Here is a 23,512-nt window from a genome sequence, read left to right as displayed (position 1 = left end):
AATCATAGGTACTGCTAATATTACTGTGGTTTGTTGCTGACATTCACAATTGAATAAAATGCTAAATTTTAGTTAGAGAAAATAAAGATTTAATTTTTTCTCACCTAGTTCACAGACCTACTAAATTCTCTTCATGAACTCCTTAGGGAGGTTTATGAAGCCCAGGTTAAAAACTCACATATATTTATAATATTTTACAAACTGTTTGAAATGAGACATTCCATGTGTGTACAGGAGTCAAAATTAATCTGAATTGAAAATTACTTTTAATGTGCTTAGAAGTATTTTTAATAGACAAAACAATCACCACAAAGAAGTTTCCACCACAAAAAACAAATACTTACCCCTGATGCATAATAGAACAGTAATCCATTTGGCTGTAATGTTCGGAAATTAAAACCTCCTTCAAAGCCATCAAAAAAAGATATTTTCTGACTTGAAGCAATGTAACTCTGTCCATTGAAATATGCTCTGCGAGATATCTGTGTGCCAAAGAAAGTATGAATATAGAGTTTGTGATAATTATCAAATGCCTAAAATGTCCATTTCCTACATACGAAAGGCCTTATCTGCTAGCTCCTATATTAATAGTTATGTTTTAATTTCTGGTTTATGCTAGAATTCAGGCCTGTTAGCCTTCCTTCTGTATGCTGCTAACAGATGGGGTTTCAGCTTGCCTAATTCCTCTACTGTGAGTGAGTGAAGATGCTCACATAGCCTCTCTGGGCTTTGGCATTCCAGCCATTGAAGGGTGAAGCAACTGGACAAGTCCAGAGGATTCCCATAAGCCTTTTTAGTGTAATGATCCTTCTGTCTGCTGGTGGCAGAAAGGAACCCAAGGTGTACACAGGATCACAGAGAAAAGAGTTTTTTCAGCTTTTAAGAAAGGTAAGGTTCTTTACCTTACCTTTAATAACCTAACAAGGTTATTAAAAACCTTTCAGTTGTGTACTTACAAGAGAGTCTTCTGGGCATCCATAGCCAACTCCCAGGGTTTCTGTCTGTTCTAATAAATTGAAATCTTTCTTTTGGAACTGGAAGCCCTTCATGCATCCTCTGAAGTTGATATCTAGGGGAAGATGTGCTCTTAAGGTCCTGGAAAAGAAAATCAGTCTTTACCGATACAGCTGTGATGATGATGGTGGTAGAGGTGATGATGACATCATCTAATATATGCAGGATGTCAAATTTGATTTTATTTATAGTTATTTTTAATGCCTTTGTAATTATTCACATTTCCATGCTTTCTTTCATAAGTACACAGTAATTTCTAATCTTGGCATACAGAACAGCTTTATTCTGCATGGAGACAATTTGTTTACTTCTTTATAGTTTTCAAGATCCTTTAACTTACATCAGCTCATTTTATCTTTATAACAATTCAGAGAGCTAGATGGTGATGCTATTCTTTCTCTTTTACAGATGATTAATAGGTTCAACCATAATGAATTGACATATGTATAGATCAAAAACTGTGAACTCTTGGCAGTTTCACATGGTTTACCTATAAATGAAATATTAAGTCTTTTTTTTCCTATGTCACAAGTAGAAAGTTAGGATTTGAACCCAGGTCTTCAGTTGTCCACTAATCCTACTTGAGTCATGAACTCAATTACTTGTTTGCAACACACTAATCAACCAAGGCTAGAGAAGTTTTCAATGAACGTTGGGTCTTCGGAGCAATAGGAAAGTGAGAAATCCTTTATCTTTAAGATCAAAGATGGCATTTTGCTCAAAACAGTACCCATCACTATGCCTAATAGATAGGAAGTGCCCAAGAACATAGTATTGGATACTGAATGAATACGAAGTTAATTCTGAGTAAGTTGCAATGACTTCAATGTATTTTAGATGAACACTGACCAACTAAGGGGTAACAGTCCCATTGTATTCTGCTCTCACAAGATCATGCCTGGATGACATGCTAATTGATAGATTAAGTTGCACATGTAGCAACCACAATGGTTAAAGATCCCAAGTGGCATGGCTGAAGGAATGAGGATATTTAGTCTGGAAAGGAAGCTTAAAGTTGGGGTCTTATCCCAGAAAAATTAGAATTTCTGGAGAATGACTGTGGGTAGTGATGTTTATAAACATTCTCTAGGTCATTCTAAAGAGAACCAGGGTTGAGAGTGACTGGACTGGAATATCGGAATATCCTAACGCTTCTCTCATTTTAGGATCTCTCATGCTATGAATTGAGTGTAATAAGAGACAGTTGAATTTTTTAATATATCAGAATAATATTTCATTACACTTAATTTGGGTTTCCCAGGCAGCGCTAGTGGTAAAGAACCCACCCGCCAAGGCAGGAGACATAGGTTCGATCCCTGGATTGGGAAGATCCCCTTGAAGAGGGCAGGACAGCTCACTCCAGTATTCATGCATGGAGAATCCCATGGACAGAGGAACCTAGTGAGCTACTGTCCATAGGGTTGCAAAGAGTCGATACGACTGAAGAGACTTAACACGCACACATACTTCCCTGGTGGCTCAGCAGTAAAGAATCTGCCTGCAAATGCAGGAGACGTAAGTTTGATTTCTGGGTGGAGAAGATCCCCTCGTGGAGGAAATGGCAACCTACCCCAATATTCTTGCCTGGGAAATCTGATGGACAGAAAAGCCCGGCAGGCTACCATCCATGGAGTCACAAAAGAGTCGGACACAACTCATCGACTAAACAACAACAACATACTTAATTCACAACTCCTGGAACAGGCTTAAAATTTTGGTTTACTCTCAGATACTATTTGAGAGTTCAAATAACTCTAAATTAATACTAAAACAAAAGTAAATGGACACAATGCTTCTTTGCTTTCACATATGCTCCACCTTTCTTCTTGTGGATAAGAAATACTGCATTAGACTATGTTCTAAGAGTAATACATAAAGCCTTTTGTAGATCACATTTATCCGATGCTAATTTAAGGGGGTCACAAGGACTGGTTGCACAGGGCACACAGGTATATGATTGTGTGTGTGCCCTTGCACATGTGCACAGAAGTAGTAGGTGGGAAGGCTCAAACATTTACTACACTTCTTCTGGATGTGGAGTCCTCAGCCCAGTGCGTTAGGAACAAACAGCTTAACAAGGACAAAAAAGCTTACCTTGATTGTAAGATTTCTGGGGGAGCTCCTCCAATGTATATGTCTGTAAAAGGTATCTTCATCTTTTCATTATCCATGCTCTTGACATGTCGTCTGTCAACTACCAAAATCATTTTCTTATCATTGTGGTAAATGATTGAGATCTGGGAGAAATAATACATAATAAGTCCTGATAATTGCTTAACAATCAGCTTTTTGAAGACTGCTATGTATTTTAATTATTTAATAATAATTTATTATTCATAATTATTTAATTATGTTGTAACAGCTGAGCCTCCATGATCTTATGCTTATTTGTTTACAAAATGGGTAATAGCTCTTCCTTCCTTACTCACAGACATGAAAACTCTTAGTCATATTACCAGAAGTTCCCATTTGCTGGAGAAGGATTCCATATGGATTCACAGCTAGCCCAAGAAAAATTCTGTTATGAGATCAACTTTTTAATTAATATTTTGTTCCTTTGAGGGGATTCAGGAAAAAAGTGCCTTCTGAACCCTGGTCTGCATGTTTGCAGATGTCATTTTTTGGTGACACAATAAGCTTTAATGAATGTGGGAAAATTCCAGTCAGAGAAATAGTTAAAATATTCTTCTATTGTAAACCACCCTCATGAAGGCTATGGACTTTGAACTGAAAAGAGAAATATAGCCTCTACTCTGCATTTTAGTTCAACTTAGACGATACTGTGACTTCTACATATTTTATTAAAGTATAGATTTAAAGTAGTTGTTAGTAAAAACAGATGAAATATCAGTATACTGCACATCTGTGTCAAGACAGATGAGCATTCTCTGGGGGTTCTCATTTATAGGAAAACCTGTGTTACTATTTTCTAAGTGTCAGAGAAAAGGTTTAAAAAGGAAATTCTTCACTTACATCTACTCTTTTTATATTTAATGGGACTCAAGGAAAAAGCAAAAACAAAATAGCTTTATATCTACATTCTCATTTGTAACAAATGTACAGAAGTGCCATCATAATCAATATATTGAATATCAACAGGAGTCTTTTGATCAATGAAGCAATTAAAATGTATCTTCACTGACTCTTTTACTGGAAACTCCAGTATGATAAAAATGTCCACTCTTTTAAAGCAAATGTTATCCTGGAATTGAGTATATGAGGGCCTTTCATTGGTTTTTATATGTGAAAGTGTTCAGTTTAATTACTTTCTCACCTATCTCATTTGACCATGTGATTAGATCAATAGATCCAAATACAAATAAAACAACACATTCAAACTGCAATGATCAGTACCTCATGGTATTTTGCATCATTAATTTGAGCTTTCTTTAATGTGTCTTCAAGATGCACAGGGCCGTTGCTAAACCCAAAGTCATAGAACACATGTAGGTAACCACTGCGCATTTCCAAGCTGAAAAACATACTCTGTGGAGAAGAAAAAAAGCTGTAGACATGAGAGTCTGCTATTAAGAAAGAGCAGGTTTAGCTGAATTTGAGAAATAACAGTATACTCTTTATTATTAAAACTGTCTGAAGAATACAGAAGTCTCATGAAATTTTTACTATGAAATAAAAATCACCACTACATTCAGATCAGCAGTTACATCTCATATACCAAAGTTTTAATATTCATACACAATTTAAAACAATTATCTTCTACTGTTTTTACTTGTGAATTAATGAAAATTTAAATTTACCTTATTGATTTTTAACAATCTTGAAAACAGAGTACTATAGGCCATATGTATTCAACAGCCCTATTTTAAGGCAATGTTTGAAAGTTGTAACAGGCCAACAGATGTGATTACATTTCATTTTTAAGAGCAAAATTGGTACCACTGAAAAATAATTCCAAGGTATGCTGAAAAGAATCTTGGAAAATTATCAGTAAATATGGATAAAAGGAAAAGAAGGCCCACTTCTGTTAACACTGGATTTATATAAATAAACATGGAATTATTATGCACTTAGATCACATGATATTCAACAACCAAAGTAATTCTATAACACTCAAGTAATTTACTGGTCAGGCATGCTTGTTTTAGAAGATAGTTCATAGACACAAGAATTCAGTGGATACGAAGAATAAAGTATTATGGTTGTTGTTCAGTTGCTAAGTCGTGTCCGACTCCCCAACCCTAACTATCTCCTGGAATTTGTTCAAATTTATGTTCATTGAGTTGGTGATGGTAAAGTCCCTATTTCACTGAAAGTTATCTCTTGGACAGAGTTTATATACTCCTAAGAATGTGGTACACAATCCACTGGGGGATAGAAAGAAAATATTTCAACTTCTATTTATACTCATTTTAAAACTCTAAAATAGAGAAGCCAACTTTTAATATTTAATACATAGATTTACTCTGGGCCCTCATTTTGTCCTTTGAGTGGGTTTTCGCAGGATTCAGATTCACACTTTGAGAATGAAGTTCCACACTTGAAGCTGGGCCATGGCCCACTCTGCACTGATTTCTTTGTGTTTAGCCTATTACAATTACTGCAGTTTATGGGTACCTGGTTACATGGATTTATGAATAAGGCCACTTAATAATAGGATATTTATAATGATTTTCTACTGAAATATTGTGATGTGAAAATATTCTGAGACACATAGATATTTTCAGATTAATTCCTACAAATTAGTAAAAATGTGGTTAAATTTTGAGAGCATTACACATTTGCTTTATAAAATGAATTATTCTAATCTTACTGACTTTTATTTGTGATAACAAATGTCTTTTAGTAGTATGAAACCCACTAGCTACTTAAAATATATACTTGATCTGTTGTTTCAAGGTAGGGACATTATAACAATGAAGGAGAAACTATTTTGGCGGGGAAGAAAGTTGTACTCTGGAGAGATGGTTTTTTTAAAAAAAAAAAAATCTGAAAATTTTTCTACTGTTAAGTAAATTTGCTGATGAAAACAATGTAATTTTTCATGTTTTTATGTACTACCATAAAAACTCTCATATCTACTCTACTAAAACTTTTTTGGAAAAAAAAAGTTTGTTTTTTTTTAAAGTTTAAAAGTTTTTCAAATGAAGATTTTTAATGGTCTTGAATTCTTCTGTTAAAGTTTACAAAATGATATACTATCTGATTAGCTTCCAAGAACTGACATTAGGGAAGATGAAAATGTGCCAGCCATTTTCAAAGACAACTTCTGCCAATCAGTGAATGAAATAATAATGATATCATGATTTACTAAGCATAGCCAATGATATACTTCCTACATTTTTATTTATATGAGTTATCTTGTCCAGTTATGATAGCCAATAAAACTTAGTACTGAAATAAACTGGACTCATGATAAGACTTTAGTATTACAAAGAATTTAATGTGACTTTAAAAATACTTAAACATATTTAATTACATTGTTCTCACTAACACTACCATTAATAATTTTTGTGTCACTAGCAAAATAAAAATAATTTTTTAAACTTCTTTGTATTCTTGCCTCGAGAATCTCATGAACAGAGGAGCCTGGAGGGCTACAATCCATGGGGTCACAAGAGTTGGACACGACTTAGCGGCTAAACCACTACCACCATTTTAAACTTGCATTTGTTTCAACATTTTATATTTATATAAATTATATTTCTCCTAGTTTTGAATATTATATTCATATATAGTGTGTGTATATCATTAATAAAGAAATGCATATATATATATACACACACACACACACATATGTTAAGCATTCAAACTCTTTTTCAACTGATTAGGGCATATGATTTAAAAAGTAAGTGCTAAAGTTCTGTAGACATATACAAAGAGTTGGACATGACTGAGCGACTGAACTGATGCTCATTTAGATCTTGGTGCTGATTTTCATCAAAGTTCTCTTAGTTTATTGAATGTATTATATTTAATATACATCTAAAAATATAGTGCAGGGAAATGCCATTTCATGGCTGCTTTTACTTACTGCTGACATCATGTCCCTGCAGGAAAAGAAAACCAATTTTGCTTTATAAACTAAACCTTCAGCTTTATGGCATGACACACTCAACTTGGGAAGGTTCCTAGAAACATGCATGGTGGAAAGTAAAGGCAATAAGGGAGAAGATGTAGGACTTTCTACTCACTCCGTTGACCATGAGGAGCACGAGGCCATTGTCAGCTGGTGTTCTAACTTCGATGTCAAAGCGAGTCACCTGACCAAACTTCCCTCTCCTCGTGATATCCCTCACTATGGCATAACTAGAGCCATCGAAGAAATAGCTGGCAGCCCGACTCTGCGTAAAGGCCAGTTTGTCTCTGAAATAAAAATGCGAGGATCATATAAACATGACAGTATCTGTTATGCTTTCAAATGAGGTTCTTTTCAACCCATTCTCATGACATTTTCCATGGGTCTTACAGCATTTAAATGAAGTCCTGATGTCTGCATGTGAGACATAAAGAAGCATTTAGAAAAAATTGTCTGTGATGGATTTTTTTTTCTTAGCACCCCGTGTGCTAAGATAACAGAACGTTCTAGTGAGACCCTAGTTTCTGTTATCCAAAACCAAAGCTGCAATTTAGGAGTTTAACTTTTTAATAATTGTGCATGCTCATTATGATAGAGAAGAACTGAAAAGTTGTTTACATGCATGACTATTAAGCAGTTTCAAAATTCGTTTTCTCCAAGAAAAGACTGAAAACCTGAGTACTGACCCACACTTGTCCTATTTGCAGCTCTTGCATAGCCATCACATTTTCAGTGCTCTTAGCATGCTCTTACCTGGCACAGGGCACTGATTTGGAGGGATCCATATTATAGATGTGCTTAAAGTTGTACAAGCTGATCACATCATTATTCAAAGTGGCCAATTCCAGGCAGCCAACAAAGCCAGGCAGGTTTAAGCTAGCAGGGAGCTGTGAAACAAAGTGAAGTCAATTCTCCCATGACTACATTTCATCCAGTCCACACAGATCAGGCTGGGAGACAAAGGTCAAGGGGACCTTCACATTGACAGAAATATCATTCTAGACCTGAGTTTATGTCTATTCTATGCTAAACCATTCAGATATAGAATGATTGTTCAGTTGTTCGTATCTTAGCAGACAGGGTGTAGGTTTACTGAGAATATACTATGTGCCAGTCACTAGCCTGACAATGGATTCATGACCAAAGTCAATCCTCACACTAGCTCCATGAGGTAGGTATTCCTGTCCTCAGATAAAGAGAGAGAAAGTAATCCTCAGAAGAGTTCAATAATGTGCCTCTAACTAGTGAGTAATAGTTCTGCACCTGAAATTGTAGATCAACTCCTTGTCTTCTTGGGCCCTTCCTGAATCTGCCCTTCATCAGGTCATCTGTCTCCCTAGATCCTACCCCCTCCCACATCCCAGGTATTTCATTTCCTGTTGTGTATCAGCTGAAATAACTGAGTTTTTGAAACTGTCATCTGTAAACCTGAAGACTAGCTATAAACCTACAAGGTACAGGCATTCTTGCAGTAGGTGGGGTAATATTAATTATAAATGCATGTATCAGGATGAAACACATTTGATATTCAAGTTTTAGCTATAGCATGAAAGTATTTGACACTATGAAAATATGTGTAGCAGAGATCAGATTTACACAGCATATTTACAGACCCTGATTCAGAATTCTACCACCTACTGAACTAAACTCTGTTTTTAAGGTATCAAGGTTTCCAATCAACCCCGAGTCACTGTAGGTGTTATGGACTTCTAAAAACAATCATTGTAGATTTGCAATTAAGTAAAAATATGGCTGGATAGCTTACCTTGAAGTTTGATGGCACGCCCCCAACATAAAACACAGTGTCTTCGGGATCCAGATCCAACAAGGAGTCATCTCCAGCAAATTCCCCCTTTTTAATAAACTTTTCCTCTGCAGTGCTACTTAGACTTGGGACTGTTAAAAACACCTTTCCGTGTTTTCCTACCCTGTTCAGATAAAGAATTTTCACTCCTTAGTAGCTAGATAATTTGTATAAAATACTTTTTTTTTTAAATGTCAAAATGTGAAAATCCCTTCATCACAGACTTGGTGACTTGATTTTGTCATTTTTGTAAGCATTTACATAATGTCAACAATCAATGGGAAGGGGAAGAACCACAGTCCACCTTGGAACTGGATTTGTGGATTGGCCAGATTAAAAAAAAAAACTAATAATCAGATTTCTATTTAGAAGTGATGACTATTTTTTCTAATTTTTTGTTTCCTATCAAGGTACTTGTGAAGAAATACATAAATAATGGAAGAAAGAGGAGCAACATCCACAGAAAGACTGTGTGTATGTATCTGTGTGTGTGTGAGTGCATTCAATAGATTTCTTACGAAATGTGCAGATCAGCCCTGCGTCATGGATTCACTTTACCTTTCAATCTTGACAATGCTGAAGTAAGCAGGCCAGGTACTGACAGGCTTGGAGTCCAAGGGAATCTCTACATCCTTAGTTCCCAAATTATAAATGTACACCAGGTTGTCATTTTTGATTGCAAGACCCATGTACTCTTTTTTGGCCTGAAATGTTAAGAAGTCTTATAAATAAAATTTATATGAATGAATATCATTTTTGTTCTCATTTCTTTAAAGGACAATTAGCAATCTAAACGTTTGGCTGTCTATAAGGCATATCTGGCTTGAATTATTACCAGAGTGCCTGTTAGACTGGGCAGCGCCTCCTTCTTTCCAGCCTCCCTATGGCTGCATCAGTGTGAGGCCCCTGCCCACTGCCCACCCCCCACCACACCCCTCTGTGCCTATCTAAGTATACCCTGGACAGGAAGGCAAGCAACTCTGGGCTTGTGGACATTTGATGGCTGCCCGGAAGGTGCTAACCTTGTTTCATTAATCTGGGAATATAATGCCGCCTGCCAATACCGACTGCTGAATACCTTCAAGCAGGGTTCAGCATTAAATATAGTAAGTCTCTGTACTCTGGATGTCTTTGAAATGCAGCATTCGGACTCCTGAGTTTGCAGCGTGAGGGTGATATGAGGAAACCACAAAAATATCCCCCACAGAGGAAGAATTACCTGTCCCACACAAAGAAGGACTTGCTACTTTAGTCTTGGCCTTCTGATCTACACCTTCTGAGGTGCTAGAATGGGAATTTTGTTTGTTTGCACAGGTAGGTTTTTTTTTTTTTGAGGCAAGAGAAAAGCACTTATCTTTCCTTTTAATGTAATTCCATCTTGTAAAACCACTTGCTCTTACGTTTTTGCTTCCGAGGTACAGGATGAACTGATCTGCAGTCACAGCCAGTTCCGATTGCTTCACAGGAGGAGGCTTCATGTACAGGCTCAGAGATGTAAAGGTCTTTAAGTCATCCATGCTGGCTCTGGGGTGCACCTCGACTGCTGACTGGCCATCAAACATCATGGAGACTTGGATCTGAAGTTAGAAAATTATTTCATTAAAGTGCAGAAGTACAGAAATGGGCATAGTGCTTTCCCATGGTTCTCAGTGGGCTTCCCTCATTTCTTAGGAGGTCTCTGAGCTTTACTCATGACCTCCAAGCCTTTGTTTACTTTGTCCTTATCTTGTTGGAGAAAGGATATAAAGAAGATAATACAGCTTAAATTTAAAGCTAGGTGAAAGAAAAAGGCAAAACAAAAAGGCAACAAAGTAGGTCTAAGAATGAGGGTAAATATGAATTCCACAATGAACTACCTATTTGGTTAAAGTGAACTAAACAGCTTGAAAGGATACTTTGTTATACAATTCACAAGGCCCATAAATTTAACAACTAATTGATCAGGAGAATAATAACTAATCTTGGGTTCTAATACAGCTAGGACCTTCTCCCTAGGGTCTTCAAAAGAGGAGCACTGGTGAGGCTGTGAGCAGTATCCTAGACCATGTTTAGACAGTTGGGAGGGGTCTAGACTCAGCTTCTAAGTCTTATATGAGGTCTTGAAATCTGGCTCTACCACTTACTAGCTGTGGAACCATGAGCAAATCACTTAACCTGCAGTTTCGTCATTATTAAATGAGGACAAAAGATTTGTTAAGAGGATGAAACAAGGTAACTATAAAGTGTTTTCCAGTGTCTGGCTCTATCATAATAACTGTAATGATGACTTCATTAAGACATTCCTTATAATAATCCTTAGAAAGGCATCACAATGAAGCACAATTCAGAAAATGCATTTCTAAGAGGCCCAATGTGACATGCCGACCTGGTCTGATTCAAGGTGATTTTCAGAATATTCAGAAGTGTAAGCACTGTGTATATTCATGCCATTATGCAAATATTTATGAATAATTAGATATATTACATCAATTGACTAATATTAATTTAGTTAATATTGATGGCCAGTGAGTTCAAGATTATATTTCCAAGTGCCTAAAGTGCAGCTGTCCTATGTGGCCAGTTGAGACGAATACAATACATCTTAGTAAATAATCAAGCAGTATATGGGGTTAAAGTCTGTAAAAACTGAGAGTTTGAAAAAGATATCTACTGTATTAGAAAGCATCTCCCTTTGGGGAGCTGTGTGGGTTCCCCAAGGCATTGCCAGGACTTTCTTCAGAAAATGGTTTTAGGGGATTAAGGCTCCTAAATTCTACTCCATAGAAATAAAAGTACCAGAAGGCATTCACAGAAACCTAGCTTTGGAAATGCCATTTACTGACAATAAATCTTTTTTGAAATGTTCTCCAAGGTATCTAAAAGGTGATTTGTGGCGTAGGGCTAATTACCATATATTATTTAAAAGTTGGGTATATTTAGCAATAATAATTTCCTTCATTACAAAACAGTTGATTTCCAGTTCTTAATTCTGTCAGTGATTAGGGCCAATAGTCTGTTCAAGTTGACTCGCAATTGAGAAAATACAACCATACAATTTGGTTGTTAAAAAAAATCATGCTGGTCTATAAATGAATAAAAAACAAATTAGAAAAGGGGCCAAGAACAAGCCCTGTTGTGCCACAGTGAAAATGTTAATTGTTGTGTTAGGGTATTTCCTATCAATGCTGGCACTAGTTACGGTGTTGTGTTGCTTCTGTGTAGCATGTCAGAATGGGGACTTTGTTGAAATTGTTCAGTTTAGCTGCTATGTGTTAAGCCTGTGGAGAGGTCAGTAAAAGTTTCGTATCATCTATGCTGTGCCAGAGAATTCTTAGAAAAGGCAGATGGGCAAGAATATTGCATTTAGTAATTACACAAATACAGCTGTTAGGATAATGAATAGTAATAGTAAAATTGAGTCTTTAATTGGGGTTGGCCTTCTTTGGTTCCTTTTGCTCTATGAGCTATGTTGACTAGGCTAAATATATACCTCTGAATCTTGGCTACACATTAAGAATCACTGAGGAACTTTAAAACAAACAAACAAACAAAAAACACACAGGTTTTGAGCCCTCATTTAGACAGCCCCATTATTGCTTTATGGTTGGGACCAGGAATTGGTTTGGTTTTCAAATCTCCTCGCTGAGTCTAATGAACAGATGGAGCTGAGAACTATCAAGCTGGATAATACAGTAGAAAGTTCCCAGCTCTGGAAGCTGCCCAAGGATCTAAGCTCAGCCTCATGCTGTGCTTATCACTGAGTGACTGATAATGACTCTCTTCACTGGTTACCTTGCTGGCAACACTTCTGGTCTGAGCAATGAGCTCTCGGATCCTTTGGATGCTGGCGGAAACATTGCTTGCAGGCCGCTTCTGTTCTACCGTACGAAGCTGATCCAGGAGCTGAGGGACAACCTCTGTCAGGTTTCCAACTGTGGTTAATAAAAATGAATCATTTGAGTAGATATTTCAGTAGTTAAGTCTACTTCAGCAATCAGGTGAAGAGATAACAAATGCATGGTTATTTCTGGTAGAACTATAAGAAACTAATTTTATAAGAAAATAATGAAACTATATTTAATTCTAAAAAATTAATAGTTAAGTCCAAAGCATAATCAGTTTCTATCCTGCAATGTTTACAATATATATTGATCTATAAATTGTATGCAGAGCAAGCTGATATACAATGTACATTTCTAAAGGGCGGGACCCATGACAAGTACACAGATGTTTCACTAAAGAGCACAAGCTCTGCTTACATTTCTAACTGATATAACAGGTCAAAAGAAATGTTGGGCAAGGTGGGGTGGGTGGGAAGGTTTTTTTCTAAGATGCCTGTTCACACATCACAATGCCACTGCAGTGGTCCCAGCAGAAGCAGAGCTGGATGGAAGAAATAAGGGAGCATGCCCGGAAAAGTGGCAGTGGTGCCAAGGCTGGGGGTTGGGGAGTCATGACCTATGATCCTAGACAAAGGTGGTAGTATCAGCAGACCACACTGATTTTTAAGGTTATCTTCTTTTTGTGTGTGAGGCGGGGGTGGGCGGGGGAGGGGGGAGGAGGGAATATATAATTCACACAGAGAAAAGAGCACAAATCATGAGGATACAATTTGATGGAAAAAAAAAAAAATCCAAAACAGAGAATAGCATAGCTTTCTTCAAAGTTTCATGGACTGAAGCAGTGGTTCTCAATGTGTGGTCCCCAGACCAGCAATATGGGGATGGGGTCCAGGTGGTTCTGATGCACACTTGTGTTTGGGAACCACTGAAGTAGAAAACAAATACCTTTGAGCAAACTCCTAGCTAAGGGCAGGGCATGGTCACCGAGCATGAGCAGCTGAGCAAAAGCAAGCCTCTTCCTGGAGCCAAATTAAACTCAGATTCAGGAGAATAGGGCTTCCCTGGAGCCTCAGCTGGTAAAGAATCCACCTGTAATGTGGGAGACCTGGGTTTGATCTCTGAGTTGGGACGATCCCCTGCAGAAGGGAAAGGTTACCCACTCCAGTATTCTGGCCTGGAGAATTCCATGGACTGTACAGTCCATGGGGTCGTAAAGAGTCAGACACAACTGAGCTACTTTCATTTTCATACTTCAGGAGACTATTTCAGTGAGGACCTAGGAAACATCTCTTTTCTGTACTTAGGAAACAAACTGCTTCTCCAACAAAAGGAAATAAATTAGGTAAATAATTAGCTACTATCAGTTTAGTGTGTTTATTAATACAGAGGTAAGTGTATGTTATTTGGATCACTGACCACAAGAGCCATACTATAAAATGACTATTATTATATAGTATAACAGTCTTTAACATTAAAGGCAGTAGAGTACATTTAAAGCATTGCATTAAATGTTGGTTATGAAAATGTGTACAAAACAGGGTTTTTCTCCCCTCAATTCTCTCAGAGAAATGGAGCCACTTTAGAGTCTTTATGAACTCTCATATTACAATATGCCTTTTTATTTACTTGTTTTGTATGGCAACCCACTCCAGTATTCTTGCCTGGACAGAGGAGCCTGGTGGGCTATAGTCCATGGGGTCGCAAAGAGTCAGATGTGACTGAGCGACTAAGCACACAAGCTAACTTCTACAACATTCTAATCTGAAACTCAAATGAAAAAAAACTGCTTCTTAACGAAAGATATGCAGGGTTTAATGACCAGTTCCTCAACTGGATGCAAGTTGTGAAGTTGCTAGGTGATACCTGCATCTCTGGCAGAGTCCACGGCAGTGTTGTAAGCAGAAGAGTCAAAACTTTGAAGATTCTGTGACCAGTTGGTTAGATTGCTAGCCATCGGGGCGGTTGCCTCCTGGACTTCCATTGTGGTCTTGTTAGCTTCCGCGGTGATCAGCTGGGACTGACCCAGGCGCTGCTGGGCATCACCTTCACACAGAGCACAAGGACATTTATTTTGCAAAGAAGTAGGGCCTTTGATGGGATCATGAATACTCATTTAATCACTGGGATGAAACAGACCTCAAATTCAGGCTTTTCAGTCAAACTGAGACCTTTACATGCATGTTAATCATGGTGTAAGTTAGGTGCATAAGAATACTGTAAACAGTATTGACAAATGAGACTGAAACACTCTAAAGTCTCAATAAAATCATGTAGTTCATTTAAAACATTTCCAAATTAGAGGTAATTTTTTTTAAAGAGTAATATTACTTCAGGTTAGAGACCTGGTGAGAAAACTATACAAAATGTGTATGAGATACTAACTCATAAAATGTTTGCCTGAAATCCACTGTAAACATCACTTTCCTTCTGCCATAAAAATTATGCTCTAGTACAGACATAAATTGGTAAGGAAAGGTATTTTTGAATAAGAAAGGTAAGTTTCAAAAGAGATCTATAATGCAATTTTTAAGTTATATATTTAAAATAAAAACAAGTTTACAACAAAATGCTTGTTTCCTAGATAATGAAATTATAACAGATTTCTCTTGTTTTTTCTCTTTTGTTATCCATATTTTCTAATTTTTCTACGATGGGCATGCATTACTTCTGTAAATAAAAACAATTAAAAAAAAAAAAAAAAAAAAAAAACAATTAAAAATCTCTCAGGTGAGGTTTAGCTTCTTCTTCTTTTTTTTTTAACCAGAGAAACATTTGGCTCAACCTCTCATGCTCTGAACTCGTGATGGTGTGGCTTTGAATCCTGCGTCATCGTCTTTGTGTTGCTGTACCTTTCAGAGCAAGCTCCCCAGACTTGACAAGCCTTGGGGTTCACATCAGCCTAAAAGCAATACTTTCCCACACGAGATGATGTTTGTAAAATGCAGCCCAGGGCTTAGCATGTAGTAGCTCTGATGATGCCAATGAGATGGACCCATCTGGCCAGGGCTTTGGTGTCCGGTGGTACTGCTGCCGGATTTGCTCCGTGTAGTGAAACACCACATCCAGCAGCAATGTGCTAACTATCACTATGCTGGGAAAGGCACATCTGCTTCCCATCACATCTTTCTGAGATACCCCCGTAGTTTCAGATTAGGCAACATGAGTGCTCTTGTTTCCCTCTCTGGCTAGGTGGTCTCTCTGCTTGCATTATAAGAAAGACATGCCATGTAACAGAGAGCAGCTGTTTATTGCTGGGGTCAGAGAAACCCAATAACCAAATTAGGGCTTATTTGTTAATGAAAAAGAATGTTCACAAGTAGGTTACCCAACAGTATAAACATCCTGATCTCATTCACACACACACACCCACACCCACACCCACATACACACAAGACTGGAGGAAAATGCTCTTAAATTTAATTGTCATCCCTAGGTGATGTAGCTACAGCTTTTATTATCTTTCAGGACTTTTGTGTATGTGTGTGTGTGTGTGTGTGTGTGTGTGAGATACATGAAGTTTCTTTTGTCATCAGAAAGCAATATTATTTATAAAAAGATTAATAAGCAGGGAATCACTTACTCTTTCCTCAGAGGTTTACCTTAATATTAGTGAACAAACAGATGAGCTTAAGTTTTGTTTGAGATCCTCACCTCTCTCTGTGGCTTGTAGTCTTTTAATGGCATCATTTAATCTATTTCTGAGAGCACTCTTCCTTGCTAGGGCTCCACCCACGCGCCTGCTGGTGTCCACCACTGCCTCATCACTGCCTGTGGAGAAGAAGCCAAAAGAAGTACAAGTAGGGCAAAGATTGGGGTGGGGTGGGGTGGTGAAATCTCTGTTACAAAGAAAAATATTCTGGTTTGTACCATGAAAATGAAGTGAAGTGAAAGTCATTGTCATGTCCGACTCTTTGTGACTCCATGCACTATATAGTCTATGGAATTCTCCAGGCTAGGATACTGGAGTGGGTTGCCTAACCCTTCTCCAGCGGATCTTCCTGGCCCAGGAATCGAACTAGGGTCTCCTGCATTGCAGGGGGATTCTTTACCAACTGAGTTATCAGGGAAGCCCCTTGTACAATGGAGTCATCTGCAATATTCTGAATATGATATAAACATAGAATGCCAATTCTGGGAAGTGGCACTTCAGTTAAGAGGTAAAGGACTGCAGAAAACCTGTAACACTGCTTGGGAGTGATATAGGATGTCATAAAGTAACTCATAAAGGTATAGAGATAATGGCTAATTTTTTGATTGAAAAATATAGTACTGCTGTGACTAATAACACCTAGATGCACAACTGACTAAGAGCAGACTGGTTAGATAAGAATAGTTCTTTTTTCTTACTTGTTTTAATAAAATTTTAATTGATACACAACACGCATCTAGAAAATGGTACACATGGCTTGATGAATTTTCCCAAACTGAACGCCAAATATAACCAATACCCAGGGCAACAAAAAGAGCATGGTTAGCCCTTTAAGGTTTCCTGGGACCTCCATGCTTACCCGAAGGTAGTCCTACCTCTGTTCCTTAGCTGTGTCTATTTTTAAGCTTTATTCAAAAGAAATGATAGAATATAATTTTTTTATATCTTATTGTATCACTGTCTTAATTTCTGTACAGTTAAAAGTCTTGAGTAGTTTAAATCTTCCAACTGTTTTTTTTATTCTTTAAGACTGTGCTGGCTATTCTTGCCTACCCTATCCACACCCATTTCCAAAGAAATTCTAGAAACATCCCATATGTGTATATATAGTTCTGGTACTTTAATTGCAATTGAATCTACAGATATATTCTGGCAGACACTCTTATTTTTACAAATTCAAATCTTCCACTTAATGTAAAGTGAAAGTGAAGTCACTCAGTCGTGTCTGACTCTTTGCGACCCCATGGACAGTAACCTACCAGACTCCGCGGTCCATGGGATTTTCCAGGCAAGAATACTGGAGTGGGCTGCCATTTCCTTCTCCAGGGGATCTTCCCAACCCAGGGATCAAACCTGGGTCTTCTGCACTGCAGACAGATGCTTTACCGTCTGAGCCACCAGGGAAGCCCACACTTAATGTAAGTTATTATATAAAAACTATATTTATTTATATATAAATAATACATTACACTCATAAATAAACAATTGCACTCCTTTCACATGCTAGCAAGGTAATGCTCAAAATCCTTCAAGCTAGGCTTCAACAGTATGTGAACCAAGAACTTCTATATGTACAAGCCAGATTTAGAAAAGACAGAGGAACCAGAGATCAAATTGCCAACATCCACTGGATCATAGAGAAAGCAAGAGAGTTCCAGAAAAACATCTACTTCTGCTTCATTGACTATGCTAAAGCCTCTGACTGTGTGGATCACAACAAACTGTGGAAAATTCTTCAAGAGATGGGAATACCAGACCACCTTACCTGCCACCTAACCTGTATGCAGGCCAAGAAGCAACAGTTGGAACCAGACAAGGAACAATGGACTGGTTCAAAATTGGAATAGGAGTACGTCAGGCTGTATACTGTCATCCTGCCTATTTAACTTATATGCAGAGCACCTCAGGAGAAACGCTGGGCTGAATGAAGTACAAGCTGGAATCAAGATTGCTGGAAGAAATATTAATAACCTCAGATGTGCAGATGACACCATCCTATGGCAGAAAGCCAAGAGGAACTAGAGAGCCACTTGATGAAGGCAAAAGAGGAGGGTGAAAAAGCTGGCTTAAAACTCAACAGTCAAAAAACTAAGATCATGGCATCCAGTCCCATCGCTTCATGGCAAATAGATGGGGAAACAGTGGAAACAGTGACAGACTATTTTCTTGGGCTTCAAAATCACTGTGGATGGTGACTGCAGCCATGAAATTAAAAGATGTTTGCTCCTTGGAAGAAAAGCTATGGCAAACCTAGACAACGTATTAAAAAAGAGAGGCAGTTTGCTGACAAAGGTCCGTATAGTCAAAGCTATGATTGTTCTGGTAGTCATTATGGATGTGAGAGTTGGACCATAAAGAAGGCTGAGTGCTGAAGAATTGATGCTTTCGAACTGTGATACTGGAGAAGACTCTTGAGAGTCCCTTGGATTGCAAGGATCTCAAACCAGTCAATCCTAAGGGAAATCAACCCTGAATATTCTTTAGAAGGACAGATGCTGAAGTTGAAGCGCCAATACTCTGACCACCTGTTTCGAAGAGCTGACTCATTGGAAAAGACCCTGATGCTGGGAAAGATTGAAGGCAGAAGGAGAAGGAGATGACAGAGGACGAAATGGTTGTACGGCCTTACCGACTCAATGGACATGAGTTTGAGCAAACTCTGGGAGATGATGAATGACAGGGAAACATGGCCTGCTGAAGTCCATGGGGTTGCAAAGAGTCAGACATAACAGCAACTGAACAAAAACATATATAAATAATACAGTTTATAGAGTTTTTAATATAATGAAAACTTTCATTTAATGGAAGTTTTTATTATATAAAAATGTATATATATATATATATTAAATATACATAAATATAATACAGTTTTTATTTATTCTTCCTTAGATCTAAATTCTCATTTTGATCTCTATTTATTTATTTCATCTTTTAATTTCTTCAGTAGTGTTCCATAGTTTGATGTTTAAAGATCTTAGCATCTTTCATCAGATTTATTCCTAGGTATTTTGTTACGGCAAACAGTGTTATTTTAAAAGTTAATTTCTAATTGTTTTACCCAGAATTAAACTAGGTACTTACACAATGAATTGATAATGTGGATCATCCTCATCTTATTTCCAATCCTAATGGGGAAGCTTTCAATATTTCAGTATGAATATATGCTTGCTGAATATTATTTTATTATTCCTTGTTAGATTATGGAAGTTTCCTTCTATTCCTAGTTTGCTATGAGTTTTTTTAAAACATGAGTGGGTACTGAATTTTGCTAAATGATCTTCCTGTACATAGTGAGATAAGCATATGAGTGGTCTCCTATGTTTGGTAAATGTGGTGAATTGCTACTAATGTTTTAAATGTTAAAATATTGAAATTCTGTAATAAACCTAACTTGATCATGTATTACCAATTTTATGTATGCTAGATTTGATTGGCCAATTTTTGGATAGGATTTTCACATCTTTGTTCCTGAGAGAATTTGGCTTATATTTTTCTTTGTTTATAATGTCCTTAGGATTTGATGTCTAAATTTTGTTGACTTCATGGAAAAACAGAGGATTTCCAATTTTTCTATTTTCTGGAAGAATTTATATACTAATGGAGTTATTTCTTCAAGTGTTTTGGAGAATTCACTAGTGGAGCCACCTGAGCCTTGAGATTTTCTTATGGGAGGGCTTAATTGCTGATTAGATTTATTATACATATGCACATACATACAGTTCTCCAGATTACATACATCAGATTTTCCATTCATTCTAGCACCTGTTTTGATTATAAGTCTTTTCCTTGAAAAATTATTCTTGAAAATGTGCTTGTAGCATAGACCTTAATTGGGGCTATCTTGGCACAAATCTAAACAAGTCACGATGTAAAATCTCGTCACCTAAACTGAAGGATCAACTTCCCAAGAATCGGTTCATGCTTTGTTTACTTCCAAAGCATCAAGAAATGTATGTTTCTTGACAGATAAGTAACTTCTTCACTTCCCATTCTTCTTTTCCTTCTCTCTAATGGCCTTACAGATATATACTCTCCCATGGTATACTGTCTCTTTTCAATTATACAGTATTGGTGTGCTTGGTTTTATTGTATAGTTATTTTTTCCCCATACATGTGTATAACGGGTGTATATAGGTGATGCTTAGTTGATTCTGTCAATGTGCTTTGTACCAAGTACAACATAACTAAAGTACGAGCGCTTCTTCCTTGTTTCCTCTGGTTAGTGTCAATACCTCCCCAGAATTCAAGGAGGGTCTTAAACATCTTTTGTAATTGCTTTGTGCCTTCTCTCTGTTTAGTTTCAACTTTTTCATATTGTGATACAGCAGTCTTTTCACTCTTTCTTTTGGGTCTGTTACTGCAAAAAACACTGGCTGATACATTGAGGCTAAATATATTTAACTATATTTGGAGTCTGATAAAAATAGAAGAAAGAAAATCTATTTGGGGCTCGATGTTCAAAAGAAGAAATGCTTCATAAAATGTCTGTCCTATTTGGAACTTACTGTCTTACATAAACATTTTCCATTTTACAAATGAATTCAGTAGAAGATTTTTAAAAATAGTAGCTTCCTGAGTTTATTACAGATTGCTAACTATTTGACATAGATAATGAAGAAAAGGAAACCTGGTGAATAAAGATTACTGATCATTGGAACTCATTTGGAAACGAATTAACAGTAATCTGACATTACAATATAACTCAAGAGATGAATATGATTCAATTTGAAAATGTGAATTTATATTACAAACACTCATATTTTCTAAAGCGAAGCAAGTTCTGAGCCACACAATCCTAAGTCCCCATAGGTGTCTCTTTTGCAAATAAACATATGAAGGGATTTAACCAAACAAGATCATGAAATAGGTGGCCAGATCTGCAAAATATTCAGAGACCAAACCAGAGAGACTAATCTGTGCATAAAATATGCAACTTTGAAGAGACAGCATTATTAGAATAGAAAAACTGCTTTCACAAGGTTCAACAACTCAATAATGACAAGACAGAGAAAATACGTTGCAAATTATTAAGGAGACTAAAATACTTTGTCACTGCATCACAAAGACCCACATATTCTGGTCTTCACTACAAAAGCAATACACAGATATGACAATATTTATCCAAAAATATTTTACTATTGATATTCTAATTCTTTACTGTTAATATTCTAATTCTTTTCTAAAGAGCATGTGTAAGACTAGACTTGTATAATAAATTAATTAGAATGAAGAAACAGCATTTTTAATGTCTTTGTTCACCCAGAAAATAGTTGTTTTATGTAATTAAATAGTTAAAGAGTCTGCATATAAAAACAAATGCATTTATTTTCTTTGGAAAAAAAGAGAATATGAACATTTAGACTTGGGATTAATTACTTTGATGAAATCACATGAAATCTTCAGTTTCAAACTTGGTCTTTGTTTTTAGGTGGCAGAAGTTAGCTAGATAATGGATTTCTGACCTCATTAGTCAATGCTCGAATATCCTTAGGAATGAGCTCATTACCCCAGAGATAAGTAAGTTTTAGTAAAAATTTTCAGTTTGTTTTTAAGAGTAAATAACAAGATTCAAGATTTCTGCTGTAAGTGACCCATTCCCTAGTCTTGGCAATCTTTAAAAAAAACTGGTGTGGGAGGCTCATGGCTAAAATATTTACTTTTAATTCCACTAATGTTATTAACTATACCATTTGTATTTTGCTTGTTTCACAAGATTATTATTTCTTGTATTACCAAGTATATGACTGAGCTTTCAACAGAAATGATGACTAGACTTGAAGCAGTGGATCAAATGCATAGTTTGATATATGATCAATGATTGTAATAGTGTAACTCTAGAAGGCAATGGCAACCCACTCCAGTACTCTTGCCTGGAAAATCCCATGGGCAGAGGAGCCTGGTAGGCTGCAGTCCATGGGGCTGCTAAGAGTTGGACACGACTGGGCGACTTCACTTTCACTTTTCACTTGCACGCATTGGAGAAGGAAATGGCAACCCACTCCAGTGTTCTTGCCTGGAGAATCCCAGGGACGGGGGAGCCTCGTGGGTTTCTGTCTATGGGGTCGCACAGAGTCGGACACGACTGAAGCGACTTAGCAGTAGCAGCAGCAGCAACAAGATTCAAAGCTAACCAGAATCATTTCTCTTTTGTTTTTCCTTCCCTCTCCCAATGTTAGACCTGTTTGATTTAGCAGATGCAGGCCTCAGCCTTTGGAAGTGCTTCTTTCCATGTGGTCATTAGGGTTGTCCTAAATGCAGCAACTGGGTAGAATACAAACTACAAAAAAGTCCAAAAAAACCCAGAGGGCTCTGTGGTACCCTGTCCTCCTGACTCAGTGCTGACCCATCTCTTCATGGTAAACTTTGAATATTTACTTTTCTTTCTTTATTTGGCAGCACCAGGTCTTTGTTGCAGCATTCGGGATCTTTTAGTTGTGGCATGTGGGATCTAGTTCCCAGACCAGGGATCAAACCCACCTCCCTTCCCCCAGCACTGGGGGCATAGTCTTAGCCACTGGACCACCAGAGAAGACCTTCATGGTAAAGTTTTAAAGGGCTTCTGAATTCTTCAAGCAAGGTTACATTATGTGTGATATAATTTTAGGATGAAGTGTATTTTATGGTAATAACTCCCTGAAAATTGGTATTTATAGCAAGTTTCTACTAATTAGTCTTTTTGATTAGCAAGAATATCCACTATATGTTTCCATGTAATTTTACTACATGGAAATTTTTTAAAACCACAATTTATTTTAAAATATCTAACAGCCGCTTTTTTAATACCTTGACTATGAGCAGGAACTATTAAGGCAATATTCAAATGAAACATAATTTCTTCTTTCTATTTCTAGAATTTTGAAACCTCTGTTTTACATGTAGAAACACTGTCTGAAAGGAGGGAAGCAGCTACAAATCAGAAGGCAGACAGGAAAGTCAAGATATTTACTAGAATCTGCCCTTGCTTGCAGCTCTCTGGCTTGATTGAGGAGGTTCTCGCTCTCATCTTTATGGTAAATGATCTGTGTATCAATCCCACTCACAGCCTACAAAGGAATCGGAGAGAGAAAGTAGGAATGACAGCAAAAGAAATCAAGTTTTCATCGTTCTAGGATTTAAATGGTTTACACTTTATCTGCTAAACAGCAAACAAAATTCATACAGCTTCATTTTCATAGTTCGAAATTAAG

At 37.1% G+C, this 23,512-nt stretch overlaps 1 protein-coding gene across 3 annotated transcripts in view; it reads right to left on the bottom strand.

Moving 5' to 3' along the window:
• The window catches only part of LAMA4 (laminin subunit alpha 4), a 142,281-nt gene that overhangs the window by 23,708 nt on the left and 95,061 nt on the right, over nucleotides 1–23,512 (bottom strand). For all 3 annotated transcript variants that reach the window (XM_055535140.1, XM_055535139.1, XM_055535141.1), the window contains 13 exons: nucleotides 23,272–23,368; nucleotides 16,328–16,444; nucleotides 14,540–14,719; nucleotides 12,627–12,766; nucleotides 10,256–10,432; nucleotides 9,414–9,559; nucleotides 8,817–8,979; nucleotides 7,805–7,938; nucleotides 7,167–7,338; nucleotides 4,369–4,500; nucleotides 3,109–3,251; nucleotides 957–1,095; nucleotides 345–482 (listed from right to left, as the gene is read on the bottom strand). In XM_055535140.1, the coding sequence (XP_055391115.1) occupies nucleotides 345–482; nucleotides 957–1,095; nucleotides 3,109–3,251; nucleotides 4,369–4,500; nucleotides 7,167–7,338; nucleotides 7,805–7,938; nucleotides 8,817–8,979; nucleotides 9,414–9,559; nucleotides 10,256–10,432; nucleotides 12,627–12,766; nucleotides 14,540–14,719; nucleotides 16,328–16,444; nucleotides 23,272–23,368 (1,878 nt within the window). The remainder of the gene's footprint in view (nucleotides 1–344; nucleotides 483–956; nucleotides 1,096–3,108; nucleotides 3,252–4,368; nucleotides 4,501–7,166; nucleotides 7,339–7,804; nucleotides 7,939–8,816; nucleotides 8,980–9,413; nucleotides 9,560–10,255; nucleotides 10,433–12,626; nucleotides 12,767–14,539; nucleotides 14,720–16,327; nucleotides 16,445–23,271; nucleotides 23,369–23,512) is intronic.

Source organism: Bubalus kerabau, chromosome 9 (assembly GCF_029407905.1).
Source record: "Bubalus kerabau isolate K-KA32 ecotype Philippines breed swamp buffalo chromosome 9, PCC_UOA_SB_1v2, whole genome shotgun sequence".
NCBI classification, from domain to species: domain Eukaryota; kingdom Metazoa; phylum Chordata; class Mammalia; order Artiodactyla; family Bovidae; genus Bubalus; species Bubalus kerabau.
The sequence above is the reverse complement of the archived record's forward strand: the minus strand, read 5'-3'. Positions and strand labels throughout refer to the sequence as shown.